The following is an 18,258-nucleotide window of genomic DNA, read 5'->3' on the forward strand; positions in this document are numbered from 1 at the left end:
ATAGGGCAAGCACAAACATCACAAAGGTTGATGCTCAGAGTATCTTTGATATTCTTGTTTCCATCATAATTTTATTCTCTCAATTTTTCTTTTCACTCTCATGAATATAGAACTGTTCAACAACAGTTGTACGAATTTGAATTTCTCTTCATCAGTATATTTGTACATCTCAACCACTTAATTTGCACAAATCACATAATTCAAACATCACAATTATATAAGTATCAAAACTGCAAATGTCCAAGAGGCCTCCCCCCCCCCCCAAAAAAAAAAAAGACAAGTAACACGGATATACCATAAAGTCACATGTTACCAACCCCCTATTCATAATCTAGAGCTTTGTTTTTATCTGCTGTTGGTAACAGCAGATAAAAACAAAGGTCTATTGAATAGAAAAGAAACATTAGAAATGCACCAGTATTTTTTATTTTTTTAATACACACAATGGTAGTCATAAAATGTACGGTTGTGTACGGCTTGCTTTCTCAATTGCTGATGATTCAACAGCTGTGAATATCTTTACGATCAGTTGCTTTTTCTCAGCTTCAATACCAGAGTTCCCCTGTCATTCTGTGATATCCCTATCTGATCAAATCCTGTTCTTCTGATCACTCTGAATTACCTCATTAACTCAGTCACCTAAGAAGTTGAGCTCATACCCTGATCCCTGGCCTGTTCCACATAAATTAAATTTTGACTTCATTCAATATCATGCTTTGTTCAAGTTATACACATGATATCTTGTTAATTATAGCAAAATTGTGCACTCAATTTGAAATCTCTTATATTTTTCACAATAACAATGGCCTTGACATACGTTCTCAAAATTATACTAGCCACACTTCTGTGACAATTATCGGTCACATTTCACTATGTATTGCAATATGAGTGATCAAAATGTACAATTTTCCAACTTTACGGTTTACCTGCATTCCATTTCCTAACTTCACGACTGCTACTGAATTTAATGCTTCTACTCACAGAGACTGCACCTGCCAAGATCCATAGAAATTGCTAGCATGAACCCTCAGCACTTGTAAAATTTCCTGCAAACTGTACATTTCATCCTGCAACTCAGGCAAAGATCCATATTAAAAGGTTAATTAACATCCTATCCTACTGCTTGCCCCTAAGTTATATCAAGCAATTGAATGATAATTCACCACTCATAGAATTATTCAAAAATGCACATAAATATATGCAGGGACATACTTATGAGACTTGAATGATTGAGCATATATTACTGTATGACACATACAGTTGAACCTCTCTTTATCCGGCCTCCCTTTATCCGGATCTCTCTATTATACAGACGCAATCTCGCCGTGATTTTTCTTTTTTTGGCATGCCTTTTTTTTAAATAATTACGGGAGGAAAGGGGGATTCCCAACTCCTTGAGAACTCCTACACAAACACACATGAATTACATATTACTTCCAACATTAACATACACCTCTATTTTGGGGTCTGTTACTGAGTGTAACAATGAAAAGGTTGCAGTATACACAGTACTACATGTGGTACTACAATGGGCTACATCAGTACATGTGTATGTATATGTACATGTATAAAGCATTGAGTCTCCCATATCCGGCCAAATCCCTTATCCGGATGAGCCCCGGTCCCGACTTGTCCAGATACGAGAGGTTCAACTGTACCTTTAAATCACTTATTGCATATGCACTTATACACCTCTGGCACTGTAAAGCACTTGCCTCCAGATTTATATTCCTAAAATGGACAATTGTAAGTCCTCACCAATCACAGGATCTGTTAAAAACAAGAGGTCACCCAGGTTTTCATAGACAGTAATACTACAAAAATATCATGTGGCAAATCATTGTTTAGTGCTTCCTATACTGTTATCAAGTGGTAGGATGAATGAAATCATCAGTCCCATAATATCTTAAAAGAACAAACTTGCACTGTGTTGATAGCAAGCAATGGATATCTGAATAATTATAACTAGCACACGCACCTTGCACTTCTCATTTCCTCTGACAGAGAACAGGGTAACATAATAGTGGCCAGCAGTTTCCTCTGATCAATTCACATAACCTTAACCTGTTGAGGACGAGTCCCGAGTATACTCGGGCAGGTGTCTATGGGGAATGCGTGTTGTAGCAAAATCAAACCGTCCTCAACGGGTTAAAAGTGACTGAACAAATGATACATAATATCAGCATTTAATGCTAAACCTAATGTACAGCAAAATGATCAGTACAATGTATAATCAAGCCTTTCAAGAAAGACGGGCAAACCCCATTATAATTAGAAACTTACGACCACAGGATTTAACTTTGTAAAAAGGGAAATTTTGAAAGCAGATGACCAGCTTGCCATTGGAATATGCACATGTGGGAAAAGATTACAGCTAGTGAAGTGAAGCCCTACTTGCATATGAGAACATAATCTTGTTAGCATATTTTCATGTGCAGTTAAGGGTACTTTAAAATGCAATGCTTCAAATGTATGCTATTAATAGCATCACAGCAATTCAGCAATTTGCTCGATGGATATACAGTGTACAAGTGCACTGCCATCATGAATTCATTACAGGTAGTTTGAAATAATTTGTGTAGTGGAGACAATGTTATGTGAATACAGCAAGATGCATGGAGTGCTTTATCATGGGTGCAGGAGGGGCATGTAATGGACTTATAGATGAGATAGTAATACATCAAACTGTTTGAGTGTGTAATGACAAGTCTGTAAGTATCAAAGAGATAATAATCTCAAACTCCTTGACCTCATAAATCCCTCTCCCCTTCTTTATTGGTCTCTCATTTTCTCATGCATACCAATCTTCAATTTGTGTGTGACTTTACTTTGTGTTATGTTTTGTTGAAAGAAAAATGAGAATGAAATAAATGAAATGAAATGACTTGTTCCTTTACAGTACATGGTAACAACTGATGCAAGATGGATCTGTTTCATTCCCTTCTTGCTTTTAATGCCAAGTACAACTTTGGCACAATCTCTTTAAACAACTTTGTGCAGAATATTTCTGGAAGGGGAACAAAGACAAACAAGTAGCAACTATTGCAAACTAATTGTGCTACTGCTTACCACTCATAGTTAGTGTCCACACAGATTAATATGGCAGTCTGGGGTTTAGTGCATAGCCAGCATGGATACAGTACCTAGTAACATTGAAGTTATGGAGATCAGTCGCCTTATTCATTTCTCATCCCCTCCCCCTTCTTATTCTACTTGTTTCACGAAACCAGCTGTGGCAATTTGATGAGAATGACATTTGCAGAATTCTTCTATCCATACATCACTACATTAAATGAGTCTGCAATTAAGAGCTTGAGATTCAGTTACACCTTCTTTTATGAGTGTGTGAGGTAATTTTGACTGATCATGAAAATAAAATCCTCTCACATAACGAGTATTTCTGTACATGTTTATGAACTAAGCTTTCTATATCAAGTGAGTTGTGTTGTAGGCATGCAAGTAAGAGAGAAAAAAAAATAGAAAATTTCCCTCAATATTGAATGCTTGTTCTATTGGTTTTTATAATAATGGGATTCACAATGTCATAATATCACATCCACTGCATTGGTCATAAAAGGAAAACTTTATAATCCTCTTAAATTCTCATCAAATAAAATTTGAAGAGGAATTCAGAACACCAATAACATGTTTTCAGCATGGATCAAAGTGTTAAAAAATCAGTGTCATAAGCATTTATACTTATTTATACTCATGCTACACCATGGTATATAACCCCTATCAGCACAAGAAGTAAGATCAATTGCACTTGAGAACGACAAGTTTAAATTGATACAAACTTTGTCCCTCTCATCTGCCCATTCAAGAGTGCTTCTGCTTCAGTTCAGCAGTGATGAAATGACATTTGCTGAAACTATGCTAGATTGATGACAAAGGACACATATCCAACAATACTCCTCTTCTGCTGCAACTTGCATTCCTAGAGCATTGTGCTCACCACTTCAAATGAGCAAAGCACCGTTGATATGTGCACCATGTACACCCAAAGGTGTACAGATTCATCTTTCTCAAACCCCTTGGGTTGAGGCACCATTCTTCATTTGCAACACATAACTCTACTGTCTGATTCTCCACCTTTTCAGGCCAAGTAGATAAATGTATTGATGTCTCCCTCGTCCCGCTTCATGTACTTGTGTTCAATCAGCCACTCGATCTGCTCCTTGATCATCTTCTTTTGAGGGAGGAACATGTTTTTCAGGATTTCAACCAGCTCTGTCTGCAGCTGGGCATTGCTCAGCTTTTTCCTCATCTTCATGATCTTCACTATTGCTTCCTGTTGAAGGATACAAGAAGGCATTGTCATGATATAATGTAACTTAGTCTGCAAAGTTATTTCTAGTGAAATCTACATATTAATTAGTCATGTCCTTCAATGTGTCATCTCTAATCCCTAACCAGTTACAGAAAGAAAGCATACCAAGTGAAGTGAGGTACATCGATTTGCATAAATTCAGATTTGTCTCATAATTCATCAATAACACTAAGATCTTATCACATATTACTCCACCCTATCATTGACATGTGTATGCCATAGAGTACCTCTGCAGGTTTTTGAGGGAGCTAGGTCAGAATGCACTGAAGCTATCACAAGTTGTGCCCAGCTCAGCTAGTTTGGTCATGTACAATGCATGGAACACTAGAGGCTCCCAAAAACAAGCACAAGACTGTGAGCTAAGAAGCATACGAGGGGTGCTCCACAGATGTGGTACAAAGATCACTCCATGGAGTAAACTCCTCACTCACTAAACAAGATCCACACCAATGCTGTGGATTGTATATGATAGCATTGTCAGGTAAGCAATGGTTCAAAAAGCTTCAACAGAGAGGCAAATGTGCTTGGAAAAAACGGGCATTGTAAGCATATATTGTCTGCTTAGGATCATCTAGATATGTAATGTCGGCTGTTGATTTTCTAAATCCTCCTTTGGCACCTTTAACTACTCAAGAACTTTGGAATAACTTTCATCCTAAATGCCTGTTTGAAGATGTCATCTTCATTATCACTGGACTGGACTGCACATCAGCAAAGGTCATAAATATGTAAAACAGCATAATCAGGGTTTCAGTGACCCTTGTTAAACACAAAATGAATGCATAGCATCATAACATTATCCTATGACATATTACTTACTGAGACAACATATTAGTTAACTTTGTGGAATGTAGAGGTAGAGGAGCTTGCGAAGTGGATTACCATCATGAATGGCATGAGGTAAAACTACAAAAAACATTATGTCTATCAATACCAAATAGCCTTTCCAAAAAGTATGAAATATATCCTACTGGTGCGAATGGTGATATCATCATATGTTAAAGACACAAAGGATGTGCCTTTTATTTTCACAAAGTTACATGTAATGCCTCATGAAATGAAAATCTTGCACACACCTGAGTCCTGAGAATCCTGAGTTGTACAATGCCTTCTTTATCCTCTTCAGCACTTCTCTCTGTGGACAGTTGAAGCCTGCCTATCAGGTTGATCTTGCCTCGCTTCTGGGGCTTGCCATTCTTTCTGGAGGGATCAGTGGTCATTTACATGATACACAATAAATGAAAACAGGATGTTTTTGTCTTCAAATCTTTGTCTTCAATAACAGCAAAGTTCTGCATGTGGCCTGAGCTGCAACATTCTAATGACTTTGGATAGTCACTGTATACAATGAATAGATATATTTGCTGTGTTTTATGGAAAATATACATTGTATATTGATAGTGCTGTACTCAACTTGCTATACATAAATATTGCACACAATACTGTTAGCACTGTCTACTTTGAACTTTTACAGTTTACATTTTTAATGTATGAATCAAATACTGCTTCACTTGCAAAGTATCTCCCTTGAACAATCCCCCCCCCTCCAAAAAAAAAACAACAACAACAAATATGTCTCATAGACACTTCATAAACGCAATACAGCCAATTTCTTTCCCTCTTGTTTTTTATTCATTGTATTTAAAGAGGAACAACTGGATAGAGAATGGGAAAGTAAATATGTGAAAACAAAATAAAACTAAAAACTCATCAGGGTGTACTTCAACTACCCTAAATTTGGCACTTTCCACAACAGGATATGACGCAAAGACTGCACAAATCTAGCTTTTACGGTAACATATGAACATGTATACATACACTGAAAATTTTCCATAGCAATAATTTTCAATAACTCTTACACTGTGGAAGTAATATTTTTAATTTTTCAAATGTGATTCCTGTAGCAACACATGTAGCTCATTAGATGCTGAAAAACACATACTTTGTATAACAATGACAAAAGGTCATAGAATTTCAGGTCATTCAATTTTCTATTTAAATTGCTTCAAAGGGTAAGAAAAATTTGCTCAACATGACATCTATTTCTTTTTTTTTTCAGATGGGTTTGTCCACTGCACAAGCAATATCCAAGTGAAAACAATACATCACAAATACACTGACAGGAATGTGGCACAAATCAGTAAGAAAAAAAAAAAGATGAAAAATGTTTAGAGCTCAGACAGCCTGTCTTTCTCAGGTGGCTCTACTGACAGCAGGACCATCCCCTGACAATTATCACAGAGTCAAAGCCACACATCTCTCAGAATACTCAGCTTGGGCAAATCATCACTTTTTAAAGCAAAAGACAAACACACGATGCATCAAATTTTGATCAGACTTACATGACAGCAAATTCCTGGTTGACCCAGAAGACAGTTCCATCACTGAACTCCTTGGGTGATTTAGCCTCAGGATGCATGAGGATTAGCTGCCTTTTGAGTTTGGCAAATGCCACCAGTGACTGTTGTAAAGGAGTTATGATGAAGCTGTATAATTGTATGCACAGTTTGAAGTGTATATACCAGAAATCAAAACATATTGTGGGGAAAACTTTTCAAATTCACTTACACAACATGACAAAATTTTTGTTCTATTGCAAGAATAAATTCAGTGTCCAGTGAATATGTGGAAGTACTTGTAAACATGTTGCATGAAATGGAATCATGCATACAGATCATCACCAACCAATGATGTTAATGCTTCATCTTCATCCATTAAGTGTCACTCAGCTTGCATAATCAATCATAATAGCCTACATATTGAGAATAAGGGAGTACACAAATAAATTTGGGCCTGAAACACCATCAAGAAAGAGTCAAGTTCTATACATGAACATATGACTTTATGAAGGCTAGCTTCTTTGGAACAATGGTGAGTGGTCAACTCGCTCTGAAGGTGCACAATAATTTCAATTTGCACAGAAAAAAAGAGCTGATGAAAGAAGAATTGTGTCCAATGTTGACAACAATATGTAAATTTGGCTTGGGGGAGGTAAAATTCAATGAAGATGATGAAATATCAAACGTCAAATATTGAAAGTCAGACGATAAAATCCTTATCTGTATATTCTCAATATTTTGCCAAGGAAATTTCATACATTTGCAGTAGCCACCAATGTAGACAAATATTCTATGTTAGTCCCATGTGCATAAAACAAGTGCTCTCAACTTCTTCTTCCCCTTCATCTACATCAATTAAGTGTCACTCAGCTTGCATAATCAATCATAATAGCCTAGATATTGAGAATAAGGGAGTACGCAAATAAATTTGGGCCTGAAACACCATCAAGAAAGAGTCAAGTTCTATACATGAACATTATGACTTTATGAAGGCTAGCTTCTTTGGAACAATGGTGAGTGGTCAACTCGCTCTGAAGGTGCACAATAATTTCAATTTGCACAGAAAAAAAAGAGCTGATGAAAGAAGAATTGTGTCCAATGTTGACAACAATATGTAAATTTGGCTTGGGGGAGGTAAAATTCAATGAAGATGATGAAATATCAAACGTCAAATATCAAAAGTCAGACGATAAAATCCTTATCTGTATATTCTCAATATTTTGCCAAGGAAATTTCATACATTTGCAGTAGCCACCAATGTAGACAAATATTCTTTGTTAGTCTCATGTGCATTAAACAAGTGCTCTCAACTTCTTCTTCCCCCCCCCCTTTTTTTTTTTGTGTATACTAAGGAAGGTAAAAAGATACTCCGACCAGCAGAGAAACTGACAGCACATCTATACAAAAACACACACACACACAAAATGAAAAGATAAAATATCAGAAAATGACTGTAAGTCAACTTACCCACAGAGTTCTCCTGAGTTCATGGTCTGGCAGCTCTGTGGCCAGCCGAAGATTCTCCAGTGATATCTTGTCATGTGGCCTCTGGTTCCATGCGAAGAGGACGCCCATCTGGAAGGTTGTTACCTCCAGGTCAAACATGCCTACCTCATTCTTCAAGGTGATCTAGAAGATATCGCAGAAACATATAACACACATTGACAATACAATGTTTTCATCTCCCTTAAACAATTCATGAGCCCAGGCACTTAGCTGTGAGTTGCTTTGCTTTGTCATTGGCATTCAGTCAATTCCCCCAAATTTGGTCTAATTGTTAGTTAGCCAACCCTCTCAGGCATAAACATGTACCTCAGTCCAACAGGAAAGTTTGGGTGATACAAAAGGCCATCTAAGGGGATTAGGCAATCTTTATTCATTGGCAATTACAAAGCAGTTTCTAGACATGCAAGGAAAAAACACCATTGGATGTACTAATTGGTGAAAAGAGGTTAAATATGTATTTACCTGCTCATGAACAAGAGACCGGGGGTCTCAGGCCAACCTGAGCATCGCAAGTTCACCTTCCATGCATTCTTGCAGAATAATACCTAAGAACATTGCAAACTTGGGGGGGGGGGGCAGCTTTGAGGGCTTCTTAATGGGGGCATGGTATCCATACACATGATTATATAACATCACACTGGTAAAAAAAAAGAAAAATACCTGACAAGTACACTGTCTTTAAAAATAAATGAACTATGCAGTTTTATAAAAAAAAAAAAAAAAAAAAAAAACTTTAGTGGGTTGATGGTAATTTTTTTTCTTCAGGTTCCTTAATGTGGGGTAGGGGGGCTGGTACTCCCAAGGGGGAGCATGGTGCTCTTTTGTACAAACTGAGATCCTATCCCCTAGGGTTGCTACCTGCCAAGTGTGGTGAAAATCAATAATTGGGTTTTCAAGAGGAAGGAGAAAATGTAGTTTACAAAGGTACCCTATTTGGACCCCTCCCCTCCTCCTGCTCCAAGGGGGCACCCCTGAATCCACCATGAACAAACTTGAAACTACACTCATCAATGTACTTACTCATAGTATTAACTTAGCTCCATTACTTCTAGTTCTAGAGAAGAGGATTTTTAAAGATACCTTATTTTATTTTTTTTTTTTTGGGGGGGGGGGGTTGGGGCCCCCTGGGGATGGGGGAGGGGCATGGTGCCCATCTGAACAAATTGAGATCCTATACCCCTAGCGATGCTACCTGCTATAAGTTTGGTGAAAATCTGTCATGGGGTTTTCAAGGAGAAGATGAAAATGTACAATTCAGGCCTCCATTTGGACCCCTCCACTGAGCTCCAAGAGGGCACCCCTTGATCCACCATGAACAAACCTGAAATGACACTCATCAATGTACTAATTCATAGCATTAAAGGGCTGGTACAGTTTCAGTTGAGATGGGCTTAAGGTTTCCAATCTTTTTTTTAATGATGATTTTTTTTTTAGATAATGAGACACTTCCTACTTTTTGGTTTGGTTGACAGGCAGAATCGAACACTCAGACACACAGTAATTGCTCGTTTGCAAAATCGGCTGCAATCGCATGCATCCTAAAGAAATTGGCAATTTATTTTGGACTATTAATCAACAGACAAGTCCTCTTTCCTCTGAAGAGTTTGGGAATGCAAGTTTGTTCATCATTTATGAAATATCTACGTTTTGGTGAGCCTCGGATTGTTTTCGTATTCACTCACACATTTTGTTACGTGTGCCGCACACTGCAATAGTACGTGTACTTTCATATCTGCAGTTGCAGTGCATTGCCATTGACTTTGTACGTAGGCTACGACTATCGCAATTCGTGTGACCGTGACATTTCGTCTTGCTTCCATCATGATGAGCCTGTAGACTTCTACTAACTAGGGCTGGGGATAAACGGCCTCAAATATGCCAGTTAAATATGTTACATCTTATTGATTAGTTAACCTGGATCACAATGCCTGAGACTGAGAGTGAGTCTGAAACTACCACTAGCAACGCATTTGACTGTGACACAAACTCAAACATGCCCAGTAAAAATAAAGGTAAACCTGCCGTTGGCACCAGAAAGAACACGCAAAGTCAGGTAGCTCCATCTCAAGCAAACACTGCCAACATTCTTAAAGAGTTGATCAAGGATGATCATTTCAAAAGCATTCTTCGAGAATCAGTCTCATCGATCGTTACATCCGTCAAAGCTGAGGTCACTACTCAGCTGAAAACATTCATCTCACAAAATAGAGATCTGATTGATCTTCAAGTAGGAGAGATACATGACATCAATGTAGCTTTGGATCGCAGGGGTAGAGAGATAGACCAGATATGGAAGTTGCTGGAACACGCCAAAACTACCGCTAAAGACCTAGAGGACTTGAAGCAGTATTCCAGACGTAACTCTGCATGCATTATTGGTATCCCTGAAACCAAGGATGAGCATATCGACGTTCTGGTGTTGGATTTCGCTAAAAGTAAGCTAGGTATCACCCTACAGAAGAATGAAATTGACAGAGCCCACCGTGTTGGTAAGCCCCGAGATGATCAGCAAGAGCAACGAAGACCTAGGCCCAGACCGGTCCTTGTTAAGTTTTGCTCCTATCGCACCAAGGCAGTAATGATGCGGAACAAGTCCCGACTGAAAGGAACAGGCCTTGGTCTGGTGGAGGATCTAACGGCACGCAATTATCAACTGTTTAAAGATGCAAACGCTTGCAGCAAAGGTGGAATCCGCATGGACCATTGACGGTAGAATCTTTGTCGCCCTGAAATCAGTAGGTCCAAATGGCACCAAGATAAAAAAGATGATCACTTCAAAGGATCAGTTAGCTTCCCTGTAACATGCTGTGAAGTTTGTTCTTCCCTTCAAAGGATCAGTTAGCTTCCCTTCATAGTATGTTAGCTTCCCTGTAACATGCTGTGAAGAAGTTTGTTCTTCCCTTGAATTTGCTCTGACATGTTTTTCTTTAAAAAGAGCGATTTAATTTGCCAGCTTATTTGAACTTCAATATTCCAACATCTGGAATCTTATTTTGGTCACGTTAGTTAGTTAGTTATGTTTGAACACGCTTTGCCCAGCTTTGGGTAGTTTCTTTACAATCATACTGTACATATCTTCAAAAGAAAGTTACATTGTTAGTGAAAAAAAAAAATGTAGAAGTATTAGATCTAAATTTAGTTACATGTACAGTAATTCTACAACAAAAGTACAATGTACAGTCAACTTCGGATACCTCAAATTCGTCGGGACTGAAGAAAATGGTTCGACGTACGCGAAATTCGAGGTACGCGTACGTCGAATTTTCTTCGACTTATCCGACGTTTATCGATGTTCAACATGGTATCTGTTATAGTGCCTACCGATTGTTTTTATGCTTGCCAATCGGAATTGAATCGACTTTTATATGAATGAATTGAGTGAAAATCGGAATTGAAATCAAAATTTCAGAAATAAAGTTTTTGGTGGCCCTACCGCGCCACCAAAAAGAGAAAAAGTCGGATGTTTGCCTTTACTTTTGAAAATGAACAGTGGTAACAATCGGCTCCGTAAGATGCTAAAATAAATGTCAGATGTTTGCTTTTAATTTTGGAAATGAATAACGGCAATATTCGACTCGGTAAGATACTAAAATAAATGTTGGATGTTTGCTCATACTTTTGGAAATGAAAAACGATAAGACTCAGCTCTTATGGTGCTAAAACTAATGTCAGAAATTTGATTTTGCATTCGGCAATGAATAAGGATAACATTGATTCGGCTCCGGAAGACGCTGAATGTCGAATATTTGCTTTGACGTTCGGAAATGAAAAACAATATTCAACTCCGTACGATGGTTAAATTAATGTTGGATGTTTCCTTTTATATGTACTTTCGAAAGGAAATAGCAATAACATTCGGCTCCAGAAGATGCTAAATAAATGTCGGATGATCGCTTTTATGTTCGGAACTGAATAGCAGTAATATTCTGCTCCATACGATGCTAAAATAAGTGTCTGATGTTTGCTTTTAAATTTCGAAATGAAATAACAGTAACATTCAGCTGCGTTCAATGGTAAAATTAATGTTTGATGTTTGCTTTGACATTCGGAAATGAGTAACAATAATATTCAACTCCTTACGATGATAAAATAAATGCTGGATGTTTGCTTTTACGTTTGAAAGTAAATGACAATAACATTCAGCTCCGGAAGATGCTAAAATACATGTCGGATGATTGCTTTTACGTTTGGCATGTTTGGAAGTGAATAGCAGTAACATTCTGCCCCATACGATGCTAAAAAAAATACTGGATATTTGCTATTACATTTCGAAATGAATAACAGTAACATTCAGCTACGTTTGATGGTAAAATAAACGTCCGATGTTTGCCTTGACGTTCAAAAATGAAAAACAGTAATATTCGGCTCCGTACGATGATAAAATAATTGTCAGATGATTCATTTCACTTTCGGAAGTGGACAGCAGTAGGGCCCTAACATTCGGCTCCATACGATGGTAAAATAAATGTTGTATGTTTGAAATGAATAACGGTAATATTCTGTTTCGTACGATGCAAAAATAGATAACAGATTGTTGCTCTTACATTTGGAAATGATTAACTGTATAAGTCCGCTCAGTTAGATGCTGACACAAATAGCGAATGTTTGCTCTTACATTTGGAAATGGATAACTTAGGATAGCATTCAGCTCCGTAAGATGCTGAAATGAATGTCGGTTGTTTGCTTTTACATTTAAAAATGATTAACGATAATATTCGGCTCCGTAAGGTGCTAACAGACTAAGAAATGTTGAATGATTGCTTTTACAATAACAAATGAATAACAGTAACTTTTGGCTCTTTACAATGCTAAAACAAATGTCGGATGCTAACAAATGTCAGCAAATGCTCCCACTTTCTCATTTCAAACGTAAGTTTTGACCTCCTAAATATATAGGCATCAACTTTTATAATAATCTCCACGCCTATTTGCTAAATCTTAAAACACAGAATAAGATGATTGAATTTTCTATTCATTTGTTTTAGACATGGGTATCTGTATCACTTTAATAATGCTTAATATTAATTTTACTATGTTTAGTAGGACCGATTTAGTTTTTCTAATGTTTTTCTTGATTTTTTTTTTTGTGTGTCACCAGATTTTACTTTTGACCGCCAAAAAATAAAAACCAATGATATTGGTGGCCCGATAAAAGTTAGTGTGGAGCCCTGTCTATTCTATTCTTTATTATGCTCGGCCTATACTTCCATATCATATACCACACTATTTTCATAATCGCATTGCTAAAAAAAAAAAAAAAAAAGAATCAGTGCTTGCATTCTCGGGGAAGAATAAATGAAACAAACTTTGTGAAAAGCAAAAAAAAAGGGTAAAAAAGGCACTACGCAGGAGATTGATGTTTGGACAGTGGACCGTGATTAATGTCAAAGATATAACTGTCAACACCTAAGCAGGTGCGCCACGACGGTTAAGAAATCTACGTGCATGGTATGACTATCACGATCAAGAATTAAAACATAGTGGTTAAATAAAAAAAAGAAGATGATGGGGCAGAGCGTAGTGCTATCATAAGCACTCCATTGGCACGGGTGCTATGTGCATACCGTGTACGTAGGTAGGTAGGTGTTGGGGATTTTTTTTGTCAGCCGTGTACCGGGTATTTCTCTGGGCGCGCAATTGTTCTGGTCTCAGAATATTTAAAGTCGAGTGTGAAAAGATTTGTGACATGTCTTCGCTGTCCACGCGCGCTTAATCGGAGATGCTGAGTGATGTTTGCAATTTCGACTCGAGCTACATGCTGGGAAAAACAATAAGTTAATTAAGATCGGGACAGTAGATTTCACTTCGAGGTAACCGAACTTCCGAGTTATTTTCTTCGAGCTACGCGAATTTTAATACACAGAAACTCCATAGGAACAATCGGGACTTTCATTTTGCCCCCGAGGTAAGTGACATTCGGCTTATCCGACGTCGAGGTATCCGAAGTTGACTGTATACTCCTATAGTGTAGAATGCTAGTCTTCTTTAGCATACCATACAAGGTTACGTACATGTACATTATATGGTGGGTTTTTTTCCTCTCCTCTCTATTAGTAATAATATGAGGCCTTGAGCCCCTCCTAACCCTAGATTTTGGTACTGGCTACCATGATGCCTAACTTACATTGCATCTGTTCATACTACTGTATTTTGGTTATGTTACATTGTGTATATTTGCACAATAGAGGTGTGTATGTGTGTATGAATGTATACGTGTTTGTGATTCTGTTTGTGTGTGTACATGTATCTGTACATTTATGTGTGGTAAGCTTACATAATACGATTGTATAATATGTATTTAATTTTATGCTAAATCCAGTGGCTCATGACCTAAGTTCTATTGAAATGTTACACTATGTTTCAGATCATTAATGCTCAAGTAAATAACACTCAGTCAGAAGATGACATTAGTGTTACTAGGTTAAATTTAAACTCGGCACATTTTGATTATAATGTACATGAAGATAATGAATTACTGGTATGCGATTCAAAATATTTCACTGAAAAACATTTTTGTGATGTTATGACTACTCACCCCCATAGTAACAAAGACCTATCCCTCATTCATTTTAATGTTCGCAGTATGAATACAAATTTTGATAGACTAGTTATGCTCCTTAAGAATCTACATGACACATGCTCTGTAATCGGAATATCAGAAACTTGGTTTTCTAGCCCTCCTAGTACAGTTTATGATGATCAATATGTGAGAAAATTTAATCAGGAGAGTATATCAAAGTTTAAGAGAGAGCTTGAATTAACTGACTGGAATGAAGTCTCGAGTGAGACAGATGTTAATAAGTCATTTGAAAAATTTATGGAAATGTTTATGTTATTATACGATCATTGTTTTGTATTTGAGAAAAAACGTAAACAAAATTATAAAACAAAACCCCGTTTGCCATGGGTTACAAAATCATTATTGAGGTCAATAAATAAGAAAAATAGGTTGTTTTATAAATATAAAACAAATCAGACTTTTGAATCTAAACAAAAATATGTTTATAGAAATATACCGACATCACTTTTGCGCAGGACAAAGAAAGATTACTATCTTTTTCAATTCAATTCTGTATGCAATAATGTGAAGGGAACATGGAAAGTTATTCGGAATGTTTTGAATGTAAACCCCAAAATTTTGGGTATTTCAAAGCTTGTAGTGGATGAAGAAGAAATTGAAGACGAAAAAAGATATATGCGAAGCCTTTAATGAATATTTTTCCAATGTAGGTGTTGATTTATCGCATGCCATTCCACACATGCAGGACACATATACAGATTTTCTGGATAATCCAAACCCCAAAACATTGTTTTTAATTCCTGTAGTAGAAACAGATGTGCTTGATATTGTAAGTAGCCTAAAGAGGAAAAAGAGTCCTGGGTATGATGGAATTAGCAATGATTTGCTAAAAGAAATTATACAATATTTAGTAAGACCCCTTACTCACATTTATAATTTGTCCATCGTTTATGGTATTGTGCCCGATAAAATGAAAATCGCAAAAGTTGTTCCTATTCAGGGAATAATTTTCCTGGTATTGCATAGCAATTTGCTATGCATTTTTGTATGAGTGCTATACAAAATGTTATTTGCATAGCAATTTCATTACATAGACTTGTACACTATTTTGTTCCAATTGTATGTCCATCGACTAAAAGTGCTATTCAATTTCAAGAAAATTATTCCCTGCTATTTTCTAAAAAGGAAATCGTACAGAAATAGGTAACTATCAACCTATATCTTTACTTACAGTTTTTTCTAAAATTCTTGAAAAACTTGTATACTCTAGACTTATTGCATTTCTTAAATCATGTAAGAGTTTTTCTACTTCTCAATTTGGTTTTCGTGAAAGGCACACAACATCTCATGCTATCTTGTGTTTAGTAGAGAAAATAGCATCTGCCCTAGATAATCATCTTGATACTATTGGTATATATTTAGACTATTCTAAAGCGTTCGACACTCTCAATCATGATATCTTGTTGCATAAGCTCTATTACTATGGTATAAGAGGATCAGCACTTGAATGGTTTAAAAGTTATCTTAGAAACAGACAACAGTTTGTACAACTAAATGGTACTGGTTCTAGTATGCAGTCTGTCACCTGTGGAGTACCCCAAGGGTCTCTTCTAGGACCACTATTATTTATTCTCTATGTAAATGACTTTCCAAAATCATCAAGTGTCTTTTCTTTCTTGTTAATTGCAGATGACACTAGTATTTTTTGCTCTAACAAAGACCTGCATGTCCTGTTGGAGACAGTAAATGTGGAAGTACATGAATTAACTAAATGGATTCATGCCAATAAGTTATCCCTGAATCTGCTTACAACAAAATACATGTTATTTAGTAATAGAGACACATTAATGCCTGGTCCTGTAATTTTTTATAATGTTCAGATTGAAAGAGTTATATCAACCAATTTTCTTGGTATCCATATTGATGACAAGTTGAATTGGAAAATGCATACAACTCACCTTTGTAATCTTCTCTCTAGAAATGTAGGTATGATGAACAAACTAAAGTCTTTTCTTCCAAGTAGCATTTTGGCCATGCTGTATTCATCTTTGATTTTGCCTTACTTAAACTATGGTGTATTAGCTTGGGGTGCTACAGCCAAAATTCGCTTAGAAAAAATTTTGCTTTTTCAAAAGAGAGCTGTTAGGATTATGTCAGCAGCAAATGCGCATGCTCATACTGATATGCTGTTTTATGGGAATAATATTTTGAAAATACAGGATATCTATTTATTGTATTTGGCATCCCTCATCTATCAGATCAATAATGGTGATGTGCCCCACGCAATAGCATCCATGTTTGTTAAGAATGATAGAGTACACAATTATTGTACAAAACAGGCTGCCTTATATCATCTCACATCAGTCAGAACCCAACTCAGAAATAATACTGTCGCATTGGCAGGCCCAAAATACTGGAACTCTCTGCAATCCTCTTTTAGACAGGCCATTAGCCTATCTGGATTAAAACGTAAGATTAAATCTTATCTTCTTGACAGATACAATGAATCCTGATGTTTTTTTGTATTACTGTACTTCAGATGAAATAACTTGCATAGTTATAAATTTATACATTTTTGTGCTTAATGTGAGTCTGTTTTATGAATGGCAAATGGGACCTTTCTTAAATTGTTACTGTTTACTGAGGTCCTACTGTACAAAAGATTTGTGTGATGTACAGCTTGTGCCAAATATTTTGACCTTCCTTCTGTGTATTGAAATTTGAACCTGTATATATACATTTTTTTTTTACACTCTGAAATTTGTCAGAGGGAATACATACATATGTTTCCACTGTTGATAAAGTTCCATAAATTGTAAACTATACAGTGGACTTCCGTTATAACGAAGTCCTCAGGACCGGCAGTTTTCTTTCGTTATATCGGAATATCGTTATAACCGAACAAATAAACAATAAAAATACATAGAGTGGATGACATTGCAGCCCAAATTTTTACTTCGTTATAACCGGAATTTCGTTATAACCGTGTTTGTTATAACGGGAGTGCACTGTATATGTATTAATCTCTAAATAGGACTGAGTGTTATATTCACATCTTCATGAATAATTAGACATATGTAGGCTTATTAATATAATCTGCTATATTGGTAAAAAAATTTTTTTTTCTTTATTGATTAATGCTGAGCTACATCTTAGTTAAGCACTGGATATCTTGTGAGTCATTGCCTTTATTTCACCCTCTTTACTCTTGTCCCTGTAACTGTGTGTCCAAGTCCAAGTTAAATTTTTTCCCCATTATTCAATCCCTTATTCTGTTTAAATACATTTTTTTTTAAACATCCGTCAGTGTGCTGCATCCCCCCCCCCCCCACAATTATCATTTCATTTCCGCATACTGTATGTATATATTGTACATAGTTTTCAGGCTGAAGTTCAGTCTTGTGTACCTGGTGGCTTTTTGTTTTGTATTTGTAAATAGGTGTTTCTGCAATTTACAAACATTGCTTTTCAGCAGGTCTCCTATCTTTCCCACTTGATTATCATATGTTAAGTCTCGTATCAGCTATCTGTCATGTTTGTCTAATCTTTGATTTCTTGTCTTC

At 36.6% G+C, this 18,258-nt stretch overlaps 1 protein-coding gene across 1 annotated transcript in view; it reads right to left on the bottom strand.

The window, feature by feature from the left end:
- Positions 1 to 260: 260 nt before the first annotated feature.
- The window catches only part of LOC140243108 (cullin-5-like), a 64,058-nt gene continuing 46,060 nt past the window's right edge, over positions 261 to 18,258 (bottom strand). The window contains exons 16-19 of the mRNA XM_072322839.1: positions 8,137 to 8,298; positions 6,673 to 6,791; positions 5,407 to 5,530; positions 261 to 4,291 (exon numbers count right to left, since the gene is read on the bottom strand). Of these exons, the coding sequence (XP_072178940.1) occupies positions 4,097 to 4,291; positions 5,407 to 5,530; positions 6,673 to 6,791; positions 8,137 to 8,298 (600 nt within the window). The 3' untranslated portion in view covers positions 261 to 4,096. The remainder of the gene's footprint in view (positions 4,292 to 5,406; positions 5,531 to 6,672; positions 6,792 to 8,136; positions 8,299 to 18,258) is intronic.

The sequence above is a fragment of the Diadema setosum genome, chromosome 19 (assembly GCF_964275005.1).
Source record: "Diadema setosum chromosome 19, eeDiaSeto1, whole genome shotgun sequence".
Taxonomy (NCBI): domain Eukaryota; kingdom Metazoa; phylum Echinodermata; class Echinoidea; order Diadematoida; family Diadematidae; genus Diadema; species Diadema setosum.